This window comes from Sturnus vulgaris, chromosome 27 (genome assembly GCF_052056855.1).
Source record: "Sturnus vulgaris isolate bStuVul1 chromosome 27, bStuVul1.hap1, whole genome shotgun sequence".
In the NCBI taxonomy this organism is placed as follows: Eukaryota; Metazoa; Chordata; class Aves; order Passeriformes; family Sturnidae; genus Sturnus; species Sturnus vulgaris.
In genome coordinates this window covers 1,723,410-1,741,771 of record NC_142269.1, presented here as the reverse complement: position 1 = coordinate 1,741,771, position 18,362 = coordinate 1,723,410, and the positions used below count along the sequence as shown (strand labels likewise).

General features: G+C 55.1%; 2 protein-coding genes across 2 annotated transcripts in view; one reads left to right on the top strand and one right to left on the bottom strand.

The window, feature by feature from the left end:
- The window catches only part of MYO1D (myosin ID), a 156,174-nt gene extending 139,700 nt beyond the window's left edge, over window positions 1-16,474 (top strand). Inside the window, exon 22 of the mRNA XM_014884801.2 lies at window positions 12,694-16,474. Within this exon, the coding sequence (XP_014740287.2) occupies window positions 12,694-12,850 (157 nt within the window). The 3' untranslated portion in view covers window positions 12,851-16,474. The remainder of the gene's footprint in view (window positions 1-12,693) is intronic.
- CDK5R1 (cyclin dependent kinase 5 regulatory subunit 1) lies at window positions 15,360-17,792 on the bottom strand. Its single transcript, XM_014884793.2, has one exon. It carries the CDS (start codon window positions 17,679-17,681, stop codon window positions 16,788-16,790), a length of 894 nt encoding a protein of 297 aa, XP_014740279.1. The 5' UTR covers window positions 17,682-17,792; the 3' UTR covers window positions 15,360-16,787.
- Window positions 17,793-18,362: the final 570 nt, after the last annotated feature.

Genomic DNA, 18,362 nt, shown 5'->3' with positions numbered 1-18,362 from the left:
TTCAATCCCGACTCACCCCGGTGCTCCCAAGCAGAACAGGGATGATTTCCATCATGCCTGAAATCTGATTAGACTCAAAATGTGTCATTGAGGTGCTGTAATGCTGATCCAGAGGTGATGTCAGTGCTGGTTCGAGCTGGGCTTTCCCTCATGGACAGTTTTACCTGGTGGAGGAAGCAACTTTTCCCTTCATTATTGCACCAGGGATTGCTGCTGCCCAATGATCTTTTCTCTTTCTTTCTGCCTTTCCTGGAATCCCCCCCTTCCTCCTTTACCCACCCATCTCCTTATTCCCTGCTGCAGTTACTGCTTCTCTTCTCTTTTCTGCCGTGGAATTCTCCTTAATGACCATCCATCCCCATCCTTTGTGTTGGGAAAGAGGCCAGATTTCCTCAGGACTGTCTACAAACCAAGATTGTTGGGGAAGTTTGGTGTAGATGAGATTCATCAGCCCCCAACACCCTGAGAACAGCTGTAACCTGTTCAGACATCATCCCTGAAACACCATCCCAGGAGCAGCCAAAGTGCTCTGAATCACTTCAAGATCTGGGTTCTTGTTCCTGAGACCCCCTGGGCTCTGCTCAGGGATTTTTTCAGTAGCACTAACTTCGGTCCAAGCTGCTCCTTGGCTTTCTTCCAACCTCCTACTGTGTTTAACCCCCTTTTTAAGCCCTGCACATTTGCTGTGTCTCTTCAGGCTTCTCCGAAGGGCCCTGGGTGTGCTCTTGCCCCAGGGGCCAGAGGGAAGCAGCAGAGGGTTCAGAACCAAACCCCGGCTGCGATGATGGAGCAATGAGAGCTCTGCCCTGAGTCACCCTGGCTGTGCTGCTTCCCCTTCCTGCCCTGTCCCCAGCCTGACCCTTCCCTGCCCTGTTCCTCGGGGTTGGGGACGTGTTTTTAGCTGCCCCTGCTTTGCCAGGACGATGTCTTTGAAGGGATCCGGAGCTGCCTGCAGCGTCCCTGCTGCCACGTCCTTCCCATCACACCGCTCCCAGGAGGGACAGCACAAATCCCAGGGGTGGGACAATCCCTTTGTCCCCGCACTTCTCTTTCTGGCCGTGGAGAGGGGCGTTTTGAAGAGGAGGGACCTCGGCGAGGCTCCTCGACATCAGCTTAAAAGCCTGTCATTAATTGAAGGATGATTCAGCTTCCTCAGCTAAAGTGTCACCGTGTGGATGCTGGGAGAGGAGGAGGAGGAGGAGGAGGAGGCGCCTTCCTCGCTGGCACCGAGCCACGAGCACCCCCCATCCCTCTGCGCTCCCATTCCGCAGGAATCCGTGGGTTAACACCCAGGAACGCAATGGAGGTGGGGGGCAGGATGGCCCTAAAGGCGTGGGGAAATGCCCGCGTGTGTCACTGTCTGCCCGGGGAGTGTGTCCCTGGGCCGGGTCCGTGTCACCGAACCGCTGCTCACGGCGAGGGGGCGAGGGGACGGAGCCGCTCTCTGCAAAAAAAACCCGCAGCAGGCTCAGCACAACCACGGCTCTCTTTTCATGCTGTTTCTGTGTCCCCTGAAGCTTTAGCTAATTTCTCTCTCTTTCCATTAGAAAAGGAGAAAAATCTGGGTTTTCAGAGCAGCTCTGGAAATAGAGGCAGGACCCGCGCAGCCGTTCCAGGCCAGCGGAGGGGAGACGAGTGCCGTGCTGACAGAGCAAGGTTACCCCGGCGGGCAGAGGTGCCCCCGGGGCCGGATTAGCTCAGCACTGCTGCTGGACACGGCGGTCCGGAGGGCCGGGGACCGCTGGCAATTGGACATGATGTCACCGCGTCCTGCATTAAGTAGGTCACGGTGACACTCCGCCCGCGCCAGCGCTCTGCCACTGCGGAGCTGGCGAGAGGAGAGGGCCACCCCCAGGGCACGGGTAAACCCCTCCGAGAGGGGAGTTCGTGCAGGGCTGTGTTCATGCAGGGGTTATCCGGGTGCGGGGAGCAGCAATCGGCGGCAGTAAATGAACCCATCCCGCTGCTCTGCAGCAGCCCCGCTTGGCTGGCAGCGTGGAGGCATCAGATGGGATGAGGGATATTCAGGTTGCTATAGCGACCGCGAGCTGCGGCGCTGGCAGCAGCCGCTCTCCATCATCCTTCCAGCGCCCCTCCAGCACCCCCAGCCACCCCTCAGCACCCCCACACTCATCACCCCCACACCCATCACCCCCACCCCTCACACCCCCCCCCAGCACCCCCACACTCATCACCCCCACACTCATCACCCCCACACCCATCACCCCCACACCCATCACCCCCACCCCTCACACCCCCACGCCCAGCACACACGGCCGGCGCGCTCGGCCCCTGCGCGCTGTTCGTGCCCGTTCTCCTGGCCCTGGAAGTTCCCCAGGATGGCAGAGCCCGCCCGGCGCATTCCCAGCTCCGGTTTTAACGAGCTCAGCAGGGATGTGCATGGAATATAACGGAGCTGAACTGTTTGCCCCGGCTCTGCACGGAGCACGGGCAGGGACAGTGCCCTGTCCCCACACGGCCACCCTGAGCTGGCACCGAACTGGAGCTGTGGCTGGGATGTGACAGCCCTGCTCCCCATCCCCTCTGCCTGGGCACAGCCCTGCTGCTGTTGTCCCCGTGGCTTCCAGCCCCTGGAGCCAAGCAAGCCGAACTGCTGATTTCACCACAGCAAATCATCCTCTTTCTTATCCCAGCTGCTTCCCAGCAGTTTCACTGGCACAGGTTGATCCCAAGGAATAATGAGAAAAAAACCAGAGAATTTCAAAAGTGTCCATGCTATTTGTTTTCCTGTCGTGATTTTGGGTGATCTCTGGGAAGCTTGGTGGCAGCTTCCCCCTTGTTGTGGCTTCAGACCTCTGCCAGGCTCTAAAAATATCCATTTAATTCACAGTGCTACAGTGGGAAAAGCAGAGCTGCTCATCCCTTGGGATGGCTGGAGGTTTTCTCTGTACCAAAGTGAGAGCAGAGCTTCTCTGTGCTGTCGTTTTCCAGTGTAAAGCATCCATCAGCTGTTCCGACCACTCCTTGCTACTCCAAAATTGTTGCCCCTTGAAAAGTTAAGTAAATTTGAGTGGAAAATGGATGAATAATTCCACACCTTTGTCCTCTTCATCAGCCCCCTCTACCTCACAGTCTTGCAGATGCTGAACAAACACATCCCAGATGCCTGAAAGGTGCTGGATTCCCTTTGAAATATTTTTGAGGGGGGAATTTCTACCTTCTTTGAACTTCAGCTGGCAGAATTTGATCAGTAGCTGCTGAACAGGCCGGGAGCATCCTTTGAGGGGGGACTTTGCAAGTGTGCCCCAGTAAACATGGGGCTGCTGAATTCATTCCCCCAGCTGAGCCATGGCAAGGACCAGCACTGGGAAGAGAATACAAGGAAAGATTTTTGCTGTTTCTCAATGCACAGGAGTTGAGTCCATGATGTCCCAAACAGGAGGCAGCTCTGCACTCATCTTCCTAAGTGCTCTTATTTTATTTATGTGCTGGTGCATTTCTAATGCCAGGCTCTTGGCATCACCCCCATGTGCTGCTTTCCTCTGCTCCAGCCAAGGACTTGGAATCATATTTTTGGCATGGTGGTTTTTATAAAATATGTAACACTCCAGCATGGTGCGGTCACAGCAGAGCTGGGAGCAGGATGAGCTCTGACTCCCCAAAGCTTTGCCAGGCTCAGAATAGCTCTGAAATGTGACTTAATTGGAGGCTGCAGAAGAAGCTGCAGTTATCCCTGGTGCTGTCAGTGCTGAGAGCAGGGTGGGGCTGGGAAGGGGAAGGGGAGCAGCACGTGGTGCTGGATGTGACGTGTCCCCTGCATCCTCCCTGCTGGCACTGGGAGCCACAGGTCCCTTGTGCCCTGGCCCAACTCTTCCCACTCTTTTCTTTCCCTTCAAAAATTCAAATTACATTGAATTCTGAGTGAATTTAATTCACAGAATCATTGAACAGTTTGGATTGGAAGGGACTTTAAAGGTCATTTAATCCAACCCCCATTCCTGTGGTATGACAGGGATCAGGGAAGGAGCACTCCGTCGATTTTAGAGTTCCCTCCAGGGGGGCATGTGGCAGGCTGGGGGCCTCTACCAGGATATTCCATCTATCATCCATCAATCCTGGCTGCCATGGGGGCTGGGAGCTGGCTCAGGGGATTGGAAATTTTTCATTTTGCCTGCTGGAGGAAATGAAATATTTAACACACTGTTGGTGCTTTTTTTACTGTTTTCTTAAGCTCCTTCATTCCTGCAGGTTCCCAGGAAATGTCCTGTTGAGTGAGCCTGTGTTTTTCCTTCACAAAACCCCTGACTAGCTTTAGGGAGTCCTCGTGGCACTGGAATAAGATAAATGGCATCAGGCACTGGGAGCTGATGGCACGAGGGCTGGGAAAACCTGAGACTTCTCTCTTTAAACCACAGAGATGAATTCCCAACTCCCACAGAATCAGAACTGAGGGAGCCTGGAGCCTCCCGTGCTCCAGGGAAGGGGGAAATTTATTTATACATGGAATGGTTCAGGTTGGGAGGGGGCTTGAAGAGCTCCTCACCTTGGGCAGGGACACCTTCCAGCAGACCAGGCTGCTCCAAGCCCTGTCCAGCCTGGCCTAGAAAGAATGAATAATCCCAGAGCTCCAGGCGTGGTTTTAGCTGAGCTCAGGGCCTCCCTGATCCCTCCCACCCCACCATGGGGCTGGGCTGGGGATTCGGGGAGGGTTGGCCCTGGTTCAGCAGGAGGATGGAGCTTGGGTGGGGTTGTGATCCCTCACTTGGATGTCACGACAGGAGCTGTGACATTCCCTTTGTATTCCCACACATCCCAGGCTGGAGGAGGGGCAGTAGGGACACACCGTGCAGTGACATTCAAAGTGATATCTCAAACTACTTTTGAGACTTTCCCACCATAAAATATTGCCCTGGGGTGCAGCCCCATGGTTGGAACCTGCCCCACTGAGCTGCCCTTGGGCTCTTTGGGTGTTTTACAGGGGAGGGGAGGAGCAGCCCCTGCCTCAGCTCCTCAGGATCCCTGCCCAGGAGCACCTAAACCAAAGGAGTTTGCTGGAAGAGACAGAAATATTTCCCAGCTCTCCCTGGCTCCTGAGGAGGGATGCACAAACATCCCAGCTCCTAAATCAGTGAGGAAGGAACTGTAGCTCCCAGCCTCAGGATCAACAGGAATAAATGCATTTTAAGAATGAGAGAGCCAAATACTTCATGGTCTGGGTTTGCATCTCAGCCAGAGAGGAAGGAATACACCTGGATGTGCTGCAGACACATCATGGAAAAGGCCCAGCAGTGTTGTGGCAGCTGCTGTCGTCTCAGCAAAGTGGCTTTTATGGCTCAGACACGACTCGAAGGGACCATCTCAGTGCAGCTGGCTTGGCTCTTCCCTGTGCCATGGGACATGTGTGACACTTTGCACTGGGAACAGACACACATTAACAATTCTTGTTGCTCATTAAAAGGGCAAAACCAGGGTTGTTGTCACAGCTCAGCAGGGTGATGATGAAATTCGTGTCGCTGAGCAGTTCCCAAATCCAGGCTCTGGTTTGCTCTGGTGACTCAATGTCAGCGTGAGCTGCACACACAACACATGGGCAAGGCTGAGCCAGAAAGGCTTGAAAGCCACTTCTTAAGTGGAGAGGTTGAGTTCTCAGGTCACAGTTTAGCCTGGTGCTTCTCGTGCACATTAACAAATTGCTTCTGAAAAGGCACTTCTCAAAGCCTCTGAGGTGATTTGTCTGAGCAGACCATGAGGCACAAAAGAAATACGCTGTAAATATTTGCTGGTTTTGAAGATGGAAAAAAAAAATTCAGTGTCTCAAGTGTCACTTGACTGCAGACAATTGTGAAAAATCACACGGTGAGGAAGGACCTGGTAGCTGTGTTCAGCTCAGTGACCTTTCCTGGCATCAAAATGCCTGGAGCAGTTGGTCTGACCTTTGACTATGGAAATTCTCCTTTTGATCCTGACTTGAGATCTCCTTGATTCGTGTCTGACTTTCTTTGTAGTCTCTTTTCCATCACTTTGATCCGTCTTAATGTCTGATCTCTGCCAAGGCCACCTGGCTCTGAGGAGCTCAACAAGCCCAGAGCTCTGAAAAGCTGGTGACACTCAGAGAAAAACATCCTGTGAGCTCTGAGAGGCTTTCACAAGGCAGGTTTTGCAAACCTTTGTGGTTTCAAATGTTTTCATCTCCCTCATGGCACGTGTGAGTCACAGACTGCCTCTGTGTGTGTGTGTGTGTGCATCCCCTGCCTCCTCCAGAGCCCAAAAAGCCCAAAAAGGGCACCTGGTTCATCTCCTGCCCTCCTCAGGAAGCCGTGGGATGAAGGGAGCTGCCTGCTCTGGCTTTGGGGCTGTCCTGAAAAGGGGTGGCTGAGTGGTGGGGGGGGTTTCAATACAGCTCAGCGGCCAAGTTGAGAAGGAAAGAGGATGTTAAATAATTTCTGGATCGCATAGGACAGTAAATCATTGCTTTTAACCTTTTACAAGAGCCAGGGTCTTCTAACAAGAGCTGGATGGGGAAGGTGTTTTCTCCCTCTGAGAAGGATGGAGAGTGCCAACGAGTCACAGGGATGATGCAGTCAAAATCATCTGAGTCTTACATAGGGAAATTCATGTTCTGAGTGTGTAAATCTCTTCTGGCAGGGGGACCTGGAGCTTTGAGCTGGCACACTGGAGATGTGACTGGCCTGGGAGAGGCAGAGCTGAGGTGCTGGAGCTGCAGCTCTGGAATGAAATATCCCCCCAGGATTATTGACATGTGATACCCTTTGTGTCCTGGCTCCCTGGGGACAGTGGCTTTGGGGATTCTTGTGGTCACATGAAGAGTGCCAGCCCTTCCTGGGAGCAGCTCCCACACTCTGGGTGGTACAGGGGGGACACAAAAGGCACACAAGGTTTCAGTGCAGGTTTTGCTCCTGCTCCCCTTGGGAATCCAGCTATTCCTATTTTTCTACATTGAAGCTGTTGTGGGAATAATTTTCTCAGTGAGATCTGTAAGTTTTCCTTTGAGCCCATTACCCTCAGTATCATTGTCCTGCAAGCTGCAGAAACCCAGAAGTGGTCGGGTGAGATATACCCAGATCCCTGCCCTGCCAGACACCCAGCCTGGCCCCTGAGCCCTCCTGACAGAACACTTATCTGTCCCCAAATGACACTTGTTGTAACTCAGATATGTCCTTGTTTATTACCCATCTTACATCCAGTAAGTTTTTAGACTCTGTTCAAGAAATTCCTCCCTTTCCTCAAAGGGACGCCCTGGCACAGGTTATTCCATGGGTGCCCCATCCCTGGAAGTGTCCAAGGCCAGGTTGGTTGGAGTCACCTGGGGTAGTGGAAGGTGTCCCTGCCCATGGCAGGGGTGGCACTGGATGTGGCTGAAAATTGATGGTCTTGAAGGTTCCTTCCAACTCAAAGCATTTCATGATTTTATGACTTCATGATTGCCACCTCTCTGTCACCACAGCCTGGAGTCCTCCCCAGCAGTGACACCACAGATAGCCTGGAAAGCTGATTTAACTCTCCTTGAAATTTTCAGTATCCCTGTTTGTCTCCTTGACTCTTGTTAGGAAGCAGAGCCTTGAAAACTTCCTTTTTTTGGACCTCTTGAGTTTCTCTCTCACTGCTTCCTGTGTATTTTCTTCATGCAGAAGATAGCTGTTGCTTTTTTGGGCTCTTTTCTGCAGCCTCCCTTCATCCTGGAGCCTTTTTAATGTTTTTTTTTTTAATGGCTGAGGCCTCCCAAAGGCTGCAGCAGGGATCCAGATGAGGCTGCAGCACTGACTTACATAAGGTGTTTCCATTATGGGTGTTCTCCATCCTGCTCCCCATAGTCCTCACATCTTGTGTGCAGCTGCAGGCTTGGAGCCAGAGAATCACAGAATATCCTGAGCTGGAAGCCAACCAGGTAGCCCACAGTGCTCCTGCCTTTCCAGAAAGAGGCTTTGGTCTAAACTCTGGAAAGGTCTGATGGTTTAAAGCAATCCCCTCTGGAATCCATCCCAGTGGGTTTATTGCTGCTGAGCCCTCATTTCACACTTGGTTGCACACTTGGTTGAAATCCTTCTGGTTTGTTGTCATGAAAATCAGGCAATTACTGTGCTGGCTTTGCCATCTCTACCCAAATTCTGCTTCTGAAAAGAGCTAATTTCCCACTCTGTGATGGCATTGGCTGCATCCATGGGGCAGCACCTCATTTAAACATCCTGGGAAAACTGCACAGATCCCTGTTCCATCAGAGCCTTGTCAGGGATGGGGCTGCAGCTCTGGAGCTCCCCATCCCTCACTGTCACCTCTGTCCCTGGGATGTTCCCAGCTCCCCATCCCTCACTGTCACCTCTGTCCCTGGGATGTTTCCAGCTCCCCATCCCAGATGGAGCACAGTGGGGAATATCTCGTCAATGAGTCTTTGCTGTGTTTTCATGCCCATAACAGCTCCTTCCAGGGCATTCCAGATCATCTGGGCTTGTTCTTAAGCATGGAATCATGGAATGGTTTGGGCTGGAAGGGACCTTTAAGGGACCTTTAAGCCCGTCCAGTTCCACCCTGCCAAGGGCCGGGACGTTTCCCACTATCCCAGGTTGCTCCAAGCTCCATCCAACCTGGCATCTCCTGTATTTACATTTATTTATCAACAATTTATTTAATTTCTCAGCCTTACACCACTTGTCCTCACCAAAACTCCCTCTGATCTTTCTGCACTCCTTCCCTTCCTCATTTCCTTCCCCCCCCGTGTTGGTGCTGTGGTTGTTTCTGTGCTGTGTGCAGCTCTGACAGATGTCTGTGGCCATTTCTGCGCCACTTGCCTTGTGTTTCCCCCGAGGTCCTGGATTAAATGCTCAGTCAAAACTCTTGTATTTCATGGGCCAGCGATCTGCTTCCACTTGGAGTCCTCCTTTTTCTGCTGGTTTCCCTTTTGTGAGCGTTCCCTCCGTGCCTGCTCAGCTCCTGTGTTGTCTCAGGGGCTGCTCTGGCTGTGGATGTGTCTCCCACACACAGACCCTGCTCCCACTGGAGCCTTGAACATGTCCTGTGAGCCAGGAGAGCAAGGGGAGCTGGGGAAGGCCCTCTGGGTGCTGGAATGGGCTGGAGTAGATGGAGGAGAAGTGCCCCAGTCCTGCAGGATTCACTGAGCCAGGAAAAGGCAAAGAGCAGCCCCAGCCCAGGATCAGCAGCTGTGCCTGATACTGCTCAGCTGTCAGGAGAGGCTGTTTCCACCCAAAAATATTCCCTGTATTGTATGAAGACCTGAGTTTGCAGAAAGCACCAACACCTTGATGTTTATTATAAACATCACATGGTTCATCACATACAGACATTCCCATGTGTTCCCTGGAAGGATGGGAGCAGTGCTGGGGTAGATCCCAACTTCCCCACAGAATCTCTTCTCCCTGTTCTGTTTTGCCAGCACTGTCATACCGGGGTGCTGGGCTGGGATTCCTTCCCTGGCAGTGCTCACATCCCACTGTCACTTCTGATGGAATCACTGGTAATAAGAAGCGGGATTATTTCCCAGAGGAGCCTGGCAGCAGCATCTGTCACTTTGTCCTGATGGACTTGACTTCCATCAGGGTTTGGTTACACCAGGGCTTGGTGAAGAGCCAGGGCTGGACTCAGTGCCTGGTACCCACAGGGAATCCCACAGTGGTTTGGGCTGGAAGGGACCTGAAAGCCCATCCAGTGCCACCCCTGCCATGGGCAGTGACACCTTCCACTATCCCAGGTTGCTCCAAGGGCTGTCCCAGCCTGGCCTGGGACACTGCCAGGGATGCAGGGGCAGCCACTGCTGCTCTGGGTATGCTGTGCCAGGGCCCCCTCCGACCCTCCTAGGGAACAATTCTTTCCCATTATCCCATCCATCCCATCTATCCCTGCCCCCCTGGCAGTGGGAAGCCATTCCCTTTGTCTCTCCATCCCTTGTCCAAAAGGTGGTGAGACAGGTTATGCTGGGAAAACTCCTTTTTCAACTCAAGTTTGACTGGAAGTGGGACTTGTCTCTCTGCCTTTGTTGCCATCAGAGTCCTGCTGAGCATCACTGATCTCTAAAAGGTATTTCTGTTGTGCTTGTGCATTAGAGACTTCGTTGTCTTCCAGGACTGTTCTGGTCCATCTCAGCCCCTTCCTTTGGGATCTCAATTAAGCAGGGGCTCAGGGAAGCAGCTCCCCAGCCAAGCCATTCAGAGCAGTGAGACTGAGAAGGCCTCAGTCCAGTTTCCCAGCTGCTGCAGCAGCTGTTCCCTTCCTTGGGGCCCATGAACAAACCTGGGGACCCCGGGGCAGCCAGCAGCTGCCACCCCTCTGCCCCTGCTGCTCCAGAGGCGAGGCTGCTCTGCCAGGTGGAAACCAAACAGGAATTTCCTCCCCCTCTTCCCCGTGGCCTCGGACCAGGCGCCAGAGCAGCAGCCAAGAGCCCCGAGGTCCTGGCAGGTCCAGCTGCTCCTGGGCTGGTGGCAGGGGTGGTGTCATTGGCAGGGACACCAAGGAGGGGTTTGTCACCCCTGTGCACTCACAGACCCCTGTGCATTGCTCCAGCCAGGAGCTGCCTTGCTCCCCCAGCAGAAGGCTTGGAGGCTGAACCCTCACATGAAGAAAAGTGACATGTGATGAGTGAAAGGGCTCTGGCAGAGTGGGATCTGGAAAGTGAGAGAGGGGGAGGGAAGCCTTAATTTAATGGAATTGTCACACGTGGCAAAGATCAGAGCATCTTCTCTGGATCCTTCCATCCCAGGACAGCGTTAACTTCACTCAGACCTGTGTTCAGGTGATTCTCCTCATCCCAGCAGGAGCTGACACCCAGACTGATCCAGCTTCCTGCAGGTCCCACAGCCCCAAGGCATCCAGGACCTTTGGATTCCCAGGCCTGGGTCCTGCTTGGGTCAAAATGCAGGTTATTGACATTCCTCTCCCCACATCCTCTGGTGTCACCTAGAAGTTGCTGCTGGAGGGGAGAGGAAAGTCCTTCACCCTCATCCCTGTTAGGGACACGTGATGCTGAAGCTCTTCCCAAGGGGCAGGGATCTCCGAGAGGCTCCTCTGTGTGTGCAGTTCATTCCTCTAAGACACAACAAAAATAGCAGCCTAAGCTGGGATTGCAGCCTCAGCTCACCCAGGCAGGAGTAAACAACATTAAATACCTGGGACAACACGAGGGCTTTGTGTGCTGGGCCCTGCCAGCCCCCTCCAACCAACCAAGCATTGCTATGGAAGTGGTGAAAACCTGAATTATTTGGGAACTGCATAAAAATGTAGCTTAAGCAATGTGACACGGCCTGAACAGTCTGTTAATGGAAATGGAATAAAAACTGCACAAAGGACTTGGGCTGTGGCAGTGGAAATGCTGAAATGGCTCAGACAAGGCAGGACGTGGGGTCTGGAAGCCAAACTCAGGGATCCCAGCACATCCCCCCGGGGTGTTTGGAGCATCCAGAGAGGCAGTAGAGTCAATGTCAACAATTCTGAACCACTCAGTTTATACCAAAAATATTATCCTAAAAATTATACTAAAAATGCTGGAAATATGGGAATTTTGAGTGTGGGTGAGGTCACAGAAGAGAATTACCAAAGGCCAAGTCCCTGGATAGTTCTTCCCACTGGTGGTGGCTCATGGGAACAGATCTGCTGCGGATTTTCCTGCAGATCCCCTCTCCTGGGGGATCTCCAGGGCTTCTTGGCTGGTCCCAAGGGATCATGGCTGGAGCTGGGGCATTGGCTTGGTCTCAGCTCCATCCCAGCCCCCAGAGCAGCCAGGCCATCAGTGGGGCCATGGCAGTGCTGGGTTCTTCACTTTCTTCATGGAAAGGGCTGTCCAGCCCTGACACAGCTGCCCAGGGCAGTGGTGGAGGGATTTAAAGCCACGTGGATGTGGCACTTGGGGACATGGGTCAGTGGTGGCCTTGGCAGTGCTGGGGGAACAGTTGGACTTGATGATCCCAGAGGGATCATGAATTAAATCATTAATTATTCCATGATTTATGATTTCTCTGCTTATGGCATGAGGATCATAATTTGGGATTTAGAGATGGGGCCTTTATGCCCTTTAGCAAAGGGGGACATTCTTGCCAGGCATCCTGGCCCTGCTGTCCTCATGTCCCCACTGGCAGTGACCCCAACAGTCACAGACAAACGATGTAGGGGGCAGAAAGTCCTGATTTACTCGTAAGAAGCATTTTTAGTGCCAAAACTGCATTAGGGGGTTCAAAAGCTGCAGGGACAGAGTTTTATCCCAGACAGCTTGGTCTGTCCATCTGAGAGGGAATTGGGAACAGCCACCACCCCACGTGTGGTTCCTTTCACTGTTCCAGGCTGTATTTCAGTCTCTGAGCTCAGCCCAGGGATGTCCCTGTCACTGCTGCAGGCACAGAGCTGGGAGGGGTCACTTTGGGGTCATTCAGTGGGCAGTGCTGGCAGCAGCCCCTGGACCCTTTGATCCGGCCTGTGCTCTGCCCATGGAGCTGAGTCCTCCCACCAGCACTGATCCCAGTCCCAGAGCGAGAGGCTTCACAAGCAGGATCCCAAAGCTGGGCTCAGAGCTCAGGCCTGGCTTAACACAGAGTTTTGGGATGGCTGCAGAATGTGCCTGACCTGAAAACGCCTGTCCAATCCCATCCCATCTCATGCCATCCCATTATCCCATCCCATGCCATCCCATTATCCCATCCCATCCCATCCCATCCCATTATTCCTCCCCATCCCATCCCTCCCACCCCTCCTGACTCGTGTCCCTTTTCCCGGCAGGGAGAAGCGCTCTCTGCACGTCACTGTCACCAACCCGGTGCAGTGCAGCCTGCACGGCAGGAAATGCACCGTGTCCGTGGAGACCAAGATCAACCAATCCCAACCGGATTTCACCAAGCACCGCTCCGGCTTCGTCCTCTGCGTGCCGGGCAATTAACGGCCCCTCCCCTCGGACCGGGCTGGGCTCACCCTCCCCACCTGGGACTCGCCGGGATTCGTCGGGAGATGCTCGGCAGCGACCCGCCAGGTGCCTAAAGCAGCCTCTGAAGCTCAAGGTTTAGAAAACCCAAATACTGGGGGTTTAGAAAAGCCAAATTCACACGGAATGAAGGCTTAAAATAGCCAGTGACCTGTTCTCCATCTTACAAACCAGGCTGGAATATCAGGAAAGTGCTTCCTTTGGAATTAGTCCAGAAAAAAGAGTTTATAGGTACTTCCACCCTTTCTTCTCTTTCCCACATTGATTCCTCACCCCCTCTCCAATTTTCCCTTCCATGTTCCTTTCCCATGTGTCAGTTTTGCAATATGATGCAGCCTCCTCCTCTGGAGGAACCAAAGATACCCAGCTCAGGGAGTCAGGTTCTGTAGGGCCAAATCCCCACGGAGCCAGAGCCAGGCTGGGAAGGGAGGGCTGGCTTTCCCTGTCGGAGACACTCCACACTCCTCCAGCCCCTCCAGGCACACGGGGCTGGGAAGGTACATGGAGACACCTCCAGACCTGCTGCTTTCCCTTGGGAATTCATTAACCCATGGAGGCACCTTGGCTGGAGAGGGGACTTCCCAGTGCAGGGCCTGGTTTTGTTAATCCTGCATTGCTTTTTGCCTTAATTACCCCCTCCAAGGGCCTAAAGCCGGTGGGTTCCCATTGGGACCACGTGGCCTTGCTGAATTTTTAGATGATCCAATGGCTTCGTGTCTGTGCCAGCGCTGGGGTCAGGGAGGGCTAAGGGGACCCACAGCAGGGCTGAGTCCAGGAACAGGGGGAGGTTTGGGGGGCCAAGCTTTGCACTATCCAACATTAACCTGGCACAGCCCCAGCTGCCAGCACCTAGGCTCCTCCCTCTGAAGAGTTTTCCTGGCTCTTCCAGCAGTGGGCTGTGGGTGTTGGGCTTGTCCTGCCCAGCCCAGATGACCCTGAGCTCTGTCTTGATGGAGTGTTGTGGATCTCCCCAGTGCTTTATTCCCACTGTGCTGGGCACTGCTGTGGTTGTTGAGCAGCCCAGGCTGTTGGGGTTGTACATTGGGATTTTCCTGGCACTGCTGGTCAGGTCAGGATTCCCAGCCCTGGAGATGTGTGGTGACCCCACCTCGGGGGTCCCAGCCCGGCCGGCAAATGGGGGAGCACGTGTTTGATGGAGCATTTTGGGAAATAGAAAGCCTGGAAGGGGCTCCTCATTAACAATAGGTTTCCTGAAGCCGTGCCATGGACGTGGGGCACAGGGACAAGTCTCTGCAGCCTTGGTGTCCCACTGCCACCCCCGAGGCCAGGGGGTACACAGCTCTGGCTCTGCATGAACTGGGACAAGCCCACGCACTGGAACTCACTGGCCCCACGCTGGAACTCTCCCATTGTCCCTGGCCTTGGACCAGCCCCGGCAGCGTCCCAGCTGCCCAGCCCAGCCCCCAGTGCCCCCTCTGGGTGTGCAGTTCTGGGATGTCCGGAGGGTCCTGTGCCAGGGGCACCACAGCCCCAAGGCACCACCAGCGCTGGGCCGGGAGCCCCGAGCCCGCCACAACACCCGAGACCACCCCGGGACCACCACGGACCCTCCAGCGCCTCCTTCCACCCCACGTCGGCTCCTCGGGAGGAGCGACATCAACGCCAAAGCCATGGGCAACCCCCGCCCCCGCCGGGGCCGCTCCCAGGGAAGCTCCCGGCCTTGCTGTGCCTTTGGATTTGCACTTCTCGCTTTCCGTGTCCTGGTGCAAACGCCCCCCGCCGCACTAACCCCGGGCAGGGGCTGGGGCTGGGATCAGCACTTTTGTACCCTTGTCCCTCCAGAAGAATGGTCGGATGGAATTGGGATGGACGGCAACGAATTGCAGGCTTGGGAAATTTCTCCTACCATGAGATGGCAATATTGTATGTGATGAGATGTGTCTTATATTATCTGTTCCTGCTCTGGTTTTATATATATATAAATATATATAAATATATAAAATATATATATTCCTGGTTTTCCCATAAATTAACTAGTTCTAAATTGAAACTTCGATTCTCAGCCAGGGGCGATAATGCAATGAACCCTTTTTCTTTTTTTTTTTTTTTTTTTTTTTTTAATAAATCGCTGATATTTTATGTGTAAAAGACCAGGAAAAAAAAAAAAAAAAAACAACTATAATGGACCTGGGTTTTGTTTACATAATTCACTGTAATAAATAATAAAAGAAAGCAATTAGTTGCATCCCACCATGGCGCTGCCCGTTCCTGCCGGCGCGGGGGCGATGATGCCCGGAGGGATCGTGGCCCAATATCCCAATTATTCCGCTATCCCGACCTTCCCCCTCCGGCTGCTGCCGGCCCCGCCGCTCTCCCACCACGGGGTGACCCCGGCGCCGGTAACGCGATTACAGCGGCGGCTGCGTTAAAGCCTCTGTCGTCAACACAAATCCCATTGCCAGCGTCCGAGGGCTGCGAGCGCAGAAAAGACTCGGCCACGAGCCGCTGCCGTGTAATGGATGGTCAGTGCATTTTTATTTAATCAGCACAGTACAAAAATAAATAAAAATAAGGGGAGGGGATTAAATTACAGGCACACTGAGCCCCATGACACAGTCGGTCGGGTTATAAACCACACATACTTACAAACACACTATACACATACATACAAAATGAGACAAATATAAATTAATAAGTAACAATACCCACCAATTTGGTCAACAAAGATCTACAGAAGAGATTGCACTAAAAAAACGTACGTACACATGTATCATTAGCAGGGTCCAATGTACAGCCATGAAGAGCTTCAAGTGAAAAATCAAAAATAAAAATAAATGGCACGTTATTTCTCCCTCTCGCTCGCCAGTTTAACGCCCGAAGGACCAGAACTAAACTAGAACTGAGCACACGGAGAAAAAAAAAAAATCTATAAAACCCAAAAAGAAGGTCTCAGTCCCCAGGCCTGATACGGGAATACCGGCTCGAGACTGCGGTGTCGGGGTGGTGGCGGGTCTTTGTGCATGGGTGTAATTTTACAGCCATCTCTCGTTAAGGTTTTTCTTTTGATTATTATTTTTTTATGCGTTTTTTCCTTTTTTTTTTTCCGAAGACACAAAATGCTTCTGTTTGCATGCGCAATACCACTGGAAAAGCAACAATGACAGAAGAAAGAAGGGTTTTTTTCTCTTTCCCCCCCGCAGGTTTGCAGTTCGTTGGGTTTGTTCTAGAAGAATTCATATAGCAGCATGTGGCGGCTCCCCTTGCTTGCACACTCAAGTAGATCCTTTACACAATACTCATGATCAGTGCACGATGGGAACAAGACATTTCACATTGATCTCATGAATAGTAGTGGTGATTCCCGTCACCCGGACCCGCTCGGGAATTCGAGTCTCTTCAAAGAAAATAAATAAAGGGGGGGATGAGGGAGGAAGGGGGGGTGGGGGGTCCCCGGGTCGTGCCCGCGTCTCTGTCCCGGTACTGCCGGTGAGTCCCGAGCGGGCCGGTTCAGCCGCCTCCGCTGGAGCCTTTACAGGAATTTTTTTTTCTTTTTTTTTTTCTTTTTTTTTTTCCCCTACCTGGGCTCTGTCTCGGTGATGCGGTGAGCGGCCCCGCGGAGCCCCGCTCCGCTCCCGGGGGATATCGGCTGGGGGGGTTCATGTCCCCCCATCCATCCATGAATTGCTGGGATCAATCCGGTGGCGGAGCCGCAGCATCCCCGGGCCCGCAGCGTGGGGAGGGGGCGGCGGCTGGAAAGCAGCGGCGCGGGAGGGAACCGGGGGTCTGCGCTCCGGTCCGGCGGCGGCCGAGCCCCCCGTGTAACCGCCAGCGGGGGCGGCGGCTCCCGCCCTTCCCCGCCGGGCAAATCCCCCCGGGAAGCGGCTCCGGGCCGGGCCGGCGCGGCGTGTCCGGGGGGCGCGCGGGGCGCGGGCGCTCACCGGTCGAGGCCGATGAGCAGCCGGCCCTTCTCCTCGGAGCCGCTCTCCTTCTTGAGGTCGGCGAAGACCTGGGTGAAGTAGTGCGGGTCGGCGTTGACCTGCAGCATCTTGGGGCTCATGAGGTCGATGATGGAGAGGCAGCGGTCCCAGAAGGCCTCCTTACAGCTCTCCACCAGGAAGGGCTTCAGCGGGTAGGATATCTCGTTGCCCATGTAAGAGTAGGAGAGGTACAGGCAGGTGAGCAGCACTGCCTGCAGTTCGTGGTCGCTGGCCACCTCGGCCGAGATGACGTCCCGGCACAGCATGTAGAGGAAGACCACGTTGGCCGGCGTGATGAAGCCCTGGTCCTGCCAGCCCTGCAGGAGCAGCGAGCGGTCCACGGAGCGCAGCCAGAGCACGGGGTCGGTGGGCGAGAGGTGCTTCAGGCGGTAGCAGCGGCGGCACAAGAACTCGCCGAGGCAGCGCAGCAGCTCGCTGGTGGACGCCTGCACCACGACCCGGCGCGGGGTGGCGGCGGCGGCGGCGGGCGCGGCCGGGGGCGCCTTCTGCGCCGAGGCGAGGGCGGCGGCGGCGGCGGCGGGGGGCGGCGGGGGGGCGAAGGTGGCGAGGTTGGCGCAGGAGAGCGACTTCTTCAGGTTCTCGTTGTTGAGGTGGGTCACGTTGCTCTGGTAGCCGCCGTTGGGCTGCACCTTCTTGGAGCTCTTCTTCTTGGCGGAGACGGCGGCGATGCGCTTCCAAGGCAGCACCGAGATCAGCGAGTGCCGCTTCAGGCCCTTCTCCTTCGCGTTCTTGCTGTTCTGCACCGCCGTGTAGTGCCCCACCGTGGCCGCCCCCTCCTCGAACAGCGGGGCCTTCCGATAGCTCGGCGACAGCGACAGCACCGTGCCCATGGCGCCGGCCGCCCGGCGGGCCCCCGCCGCCCGCCCTGGCCCCGGCCCCGGCCCCGGCCCCGGCCCGGCCCGGCCCGGCCGGCCCCGCTCTCGCTGCTCCGCCGCCGCCGCCGCCGCCGCTCAGCGCCGCGCCCGGACCCGCCCCGCGCCGCGCGCGCTCCCGCCGGCGCAGTGCGCGCGCCCGCCGGCCCCGCCGCCCCGCCCCGCGCCGACACGTGCGCCCGCCGCTACAGCCGAGGCCCCGCCCCCGACTACACAGGCCCCGCCCCCGAACGGCGGCAAGGGGCGGAGCCCCGCCCCTTCATGGCCTTGAATGGGTCCTGTCCCGCCCCCAGAGCGCCAGGCCCCGCCCACGCAAACAAGGCCCCGCCTCTCCCTGTTTATGAATGGAGGTATTCCCGCCCCCCCCCCGCCCTCAGCCCCGCCCCGTGTCATGGCCCCGCCCCTCCTGGCCGCGGCCCCGCTCCCCGAGCTCTGCCCGCATTGGGGTCCCGCAGCCCCCGCGGAGCCACCGAGCCCCGGGCAGGGCTGGGGGAGCTTCGAGCCCCCGGGGCTCGGGGGCCGGGCACGACACGGAGGACAAAAGAATAAAAAGCAACGAAAAGAGTTTTTCTAAAAATCCCAAAATTAATATTTAAAACCCGTCTCCACCGGCATCCCGGAGCCGCACCCCGGATTCGC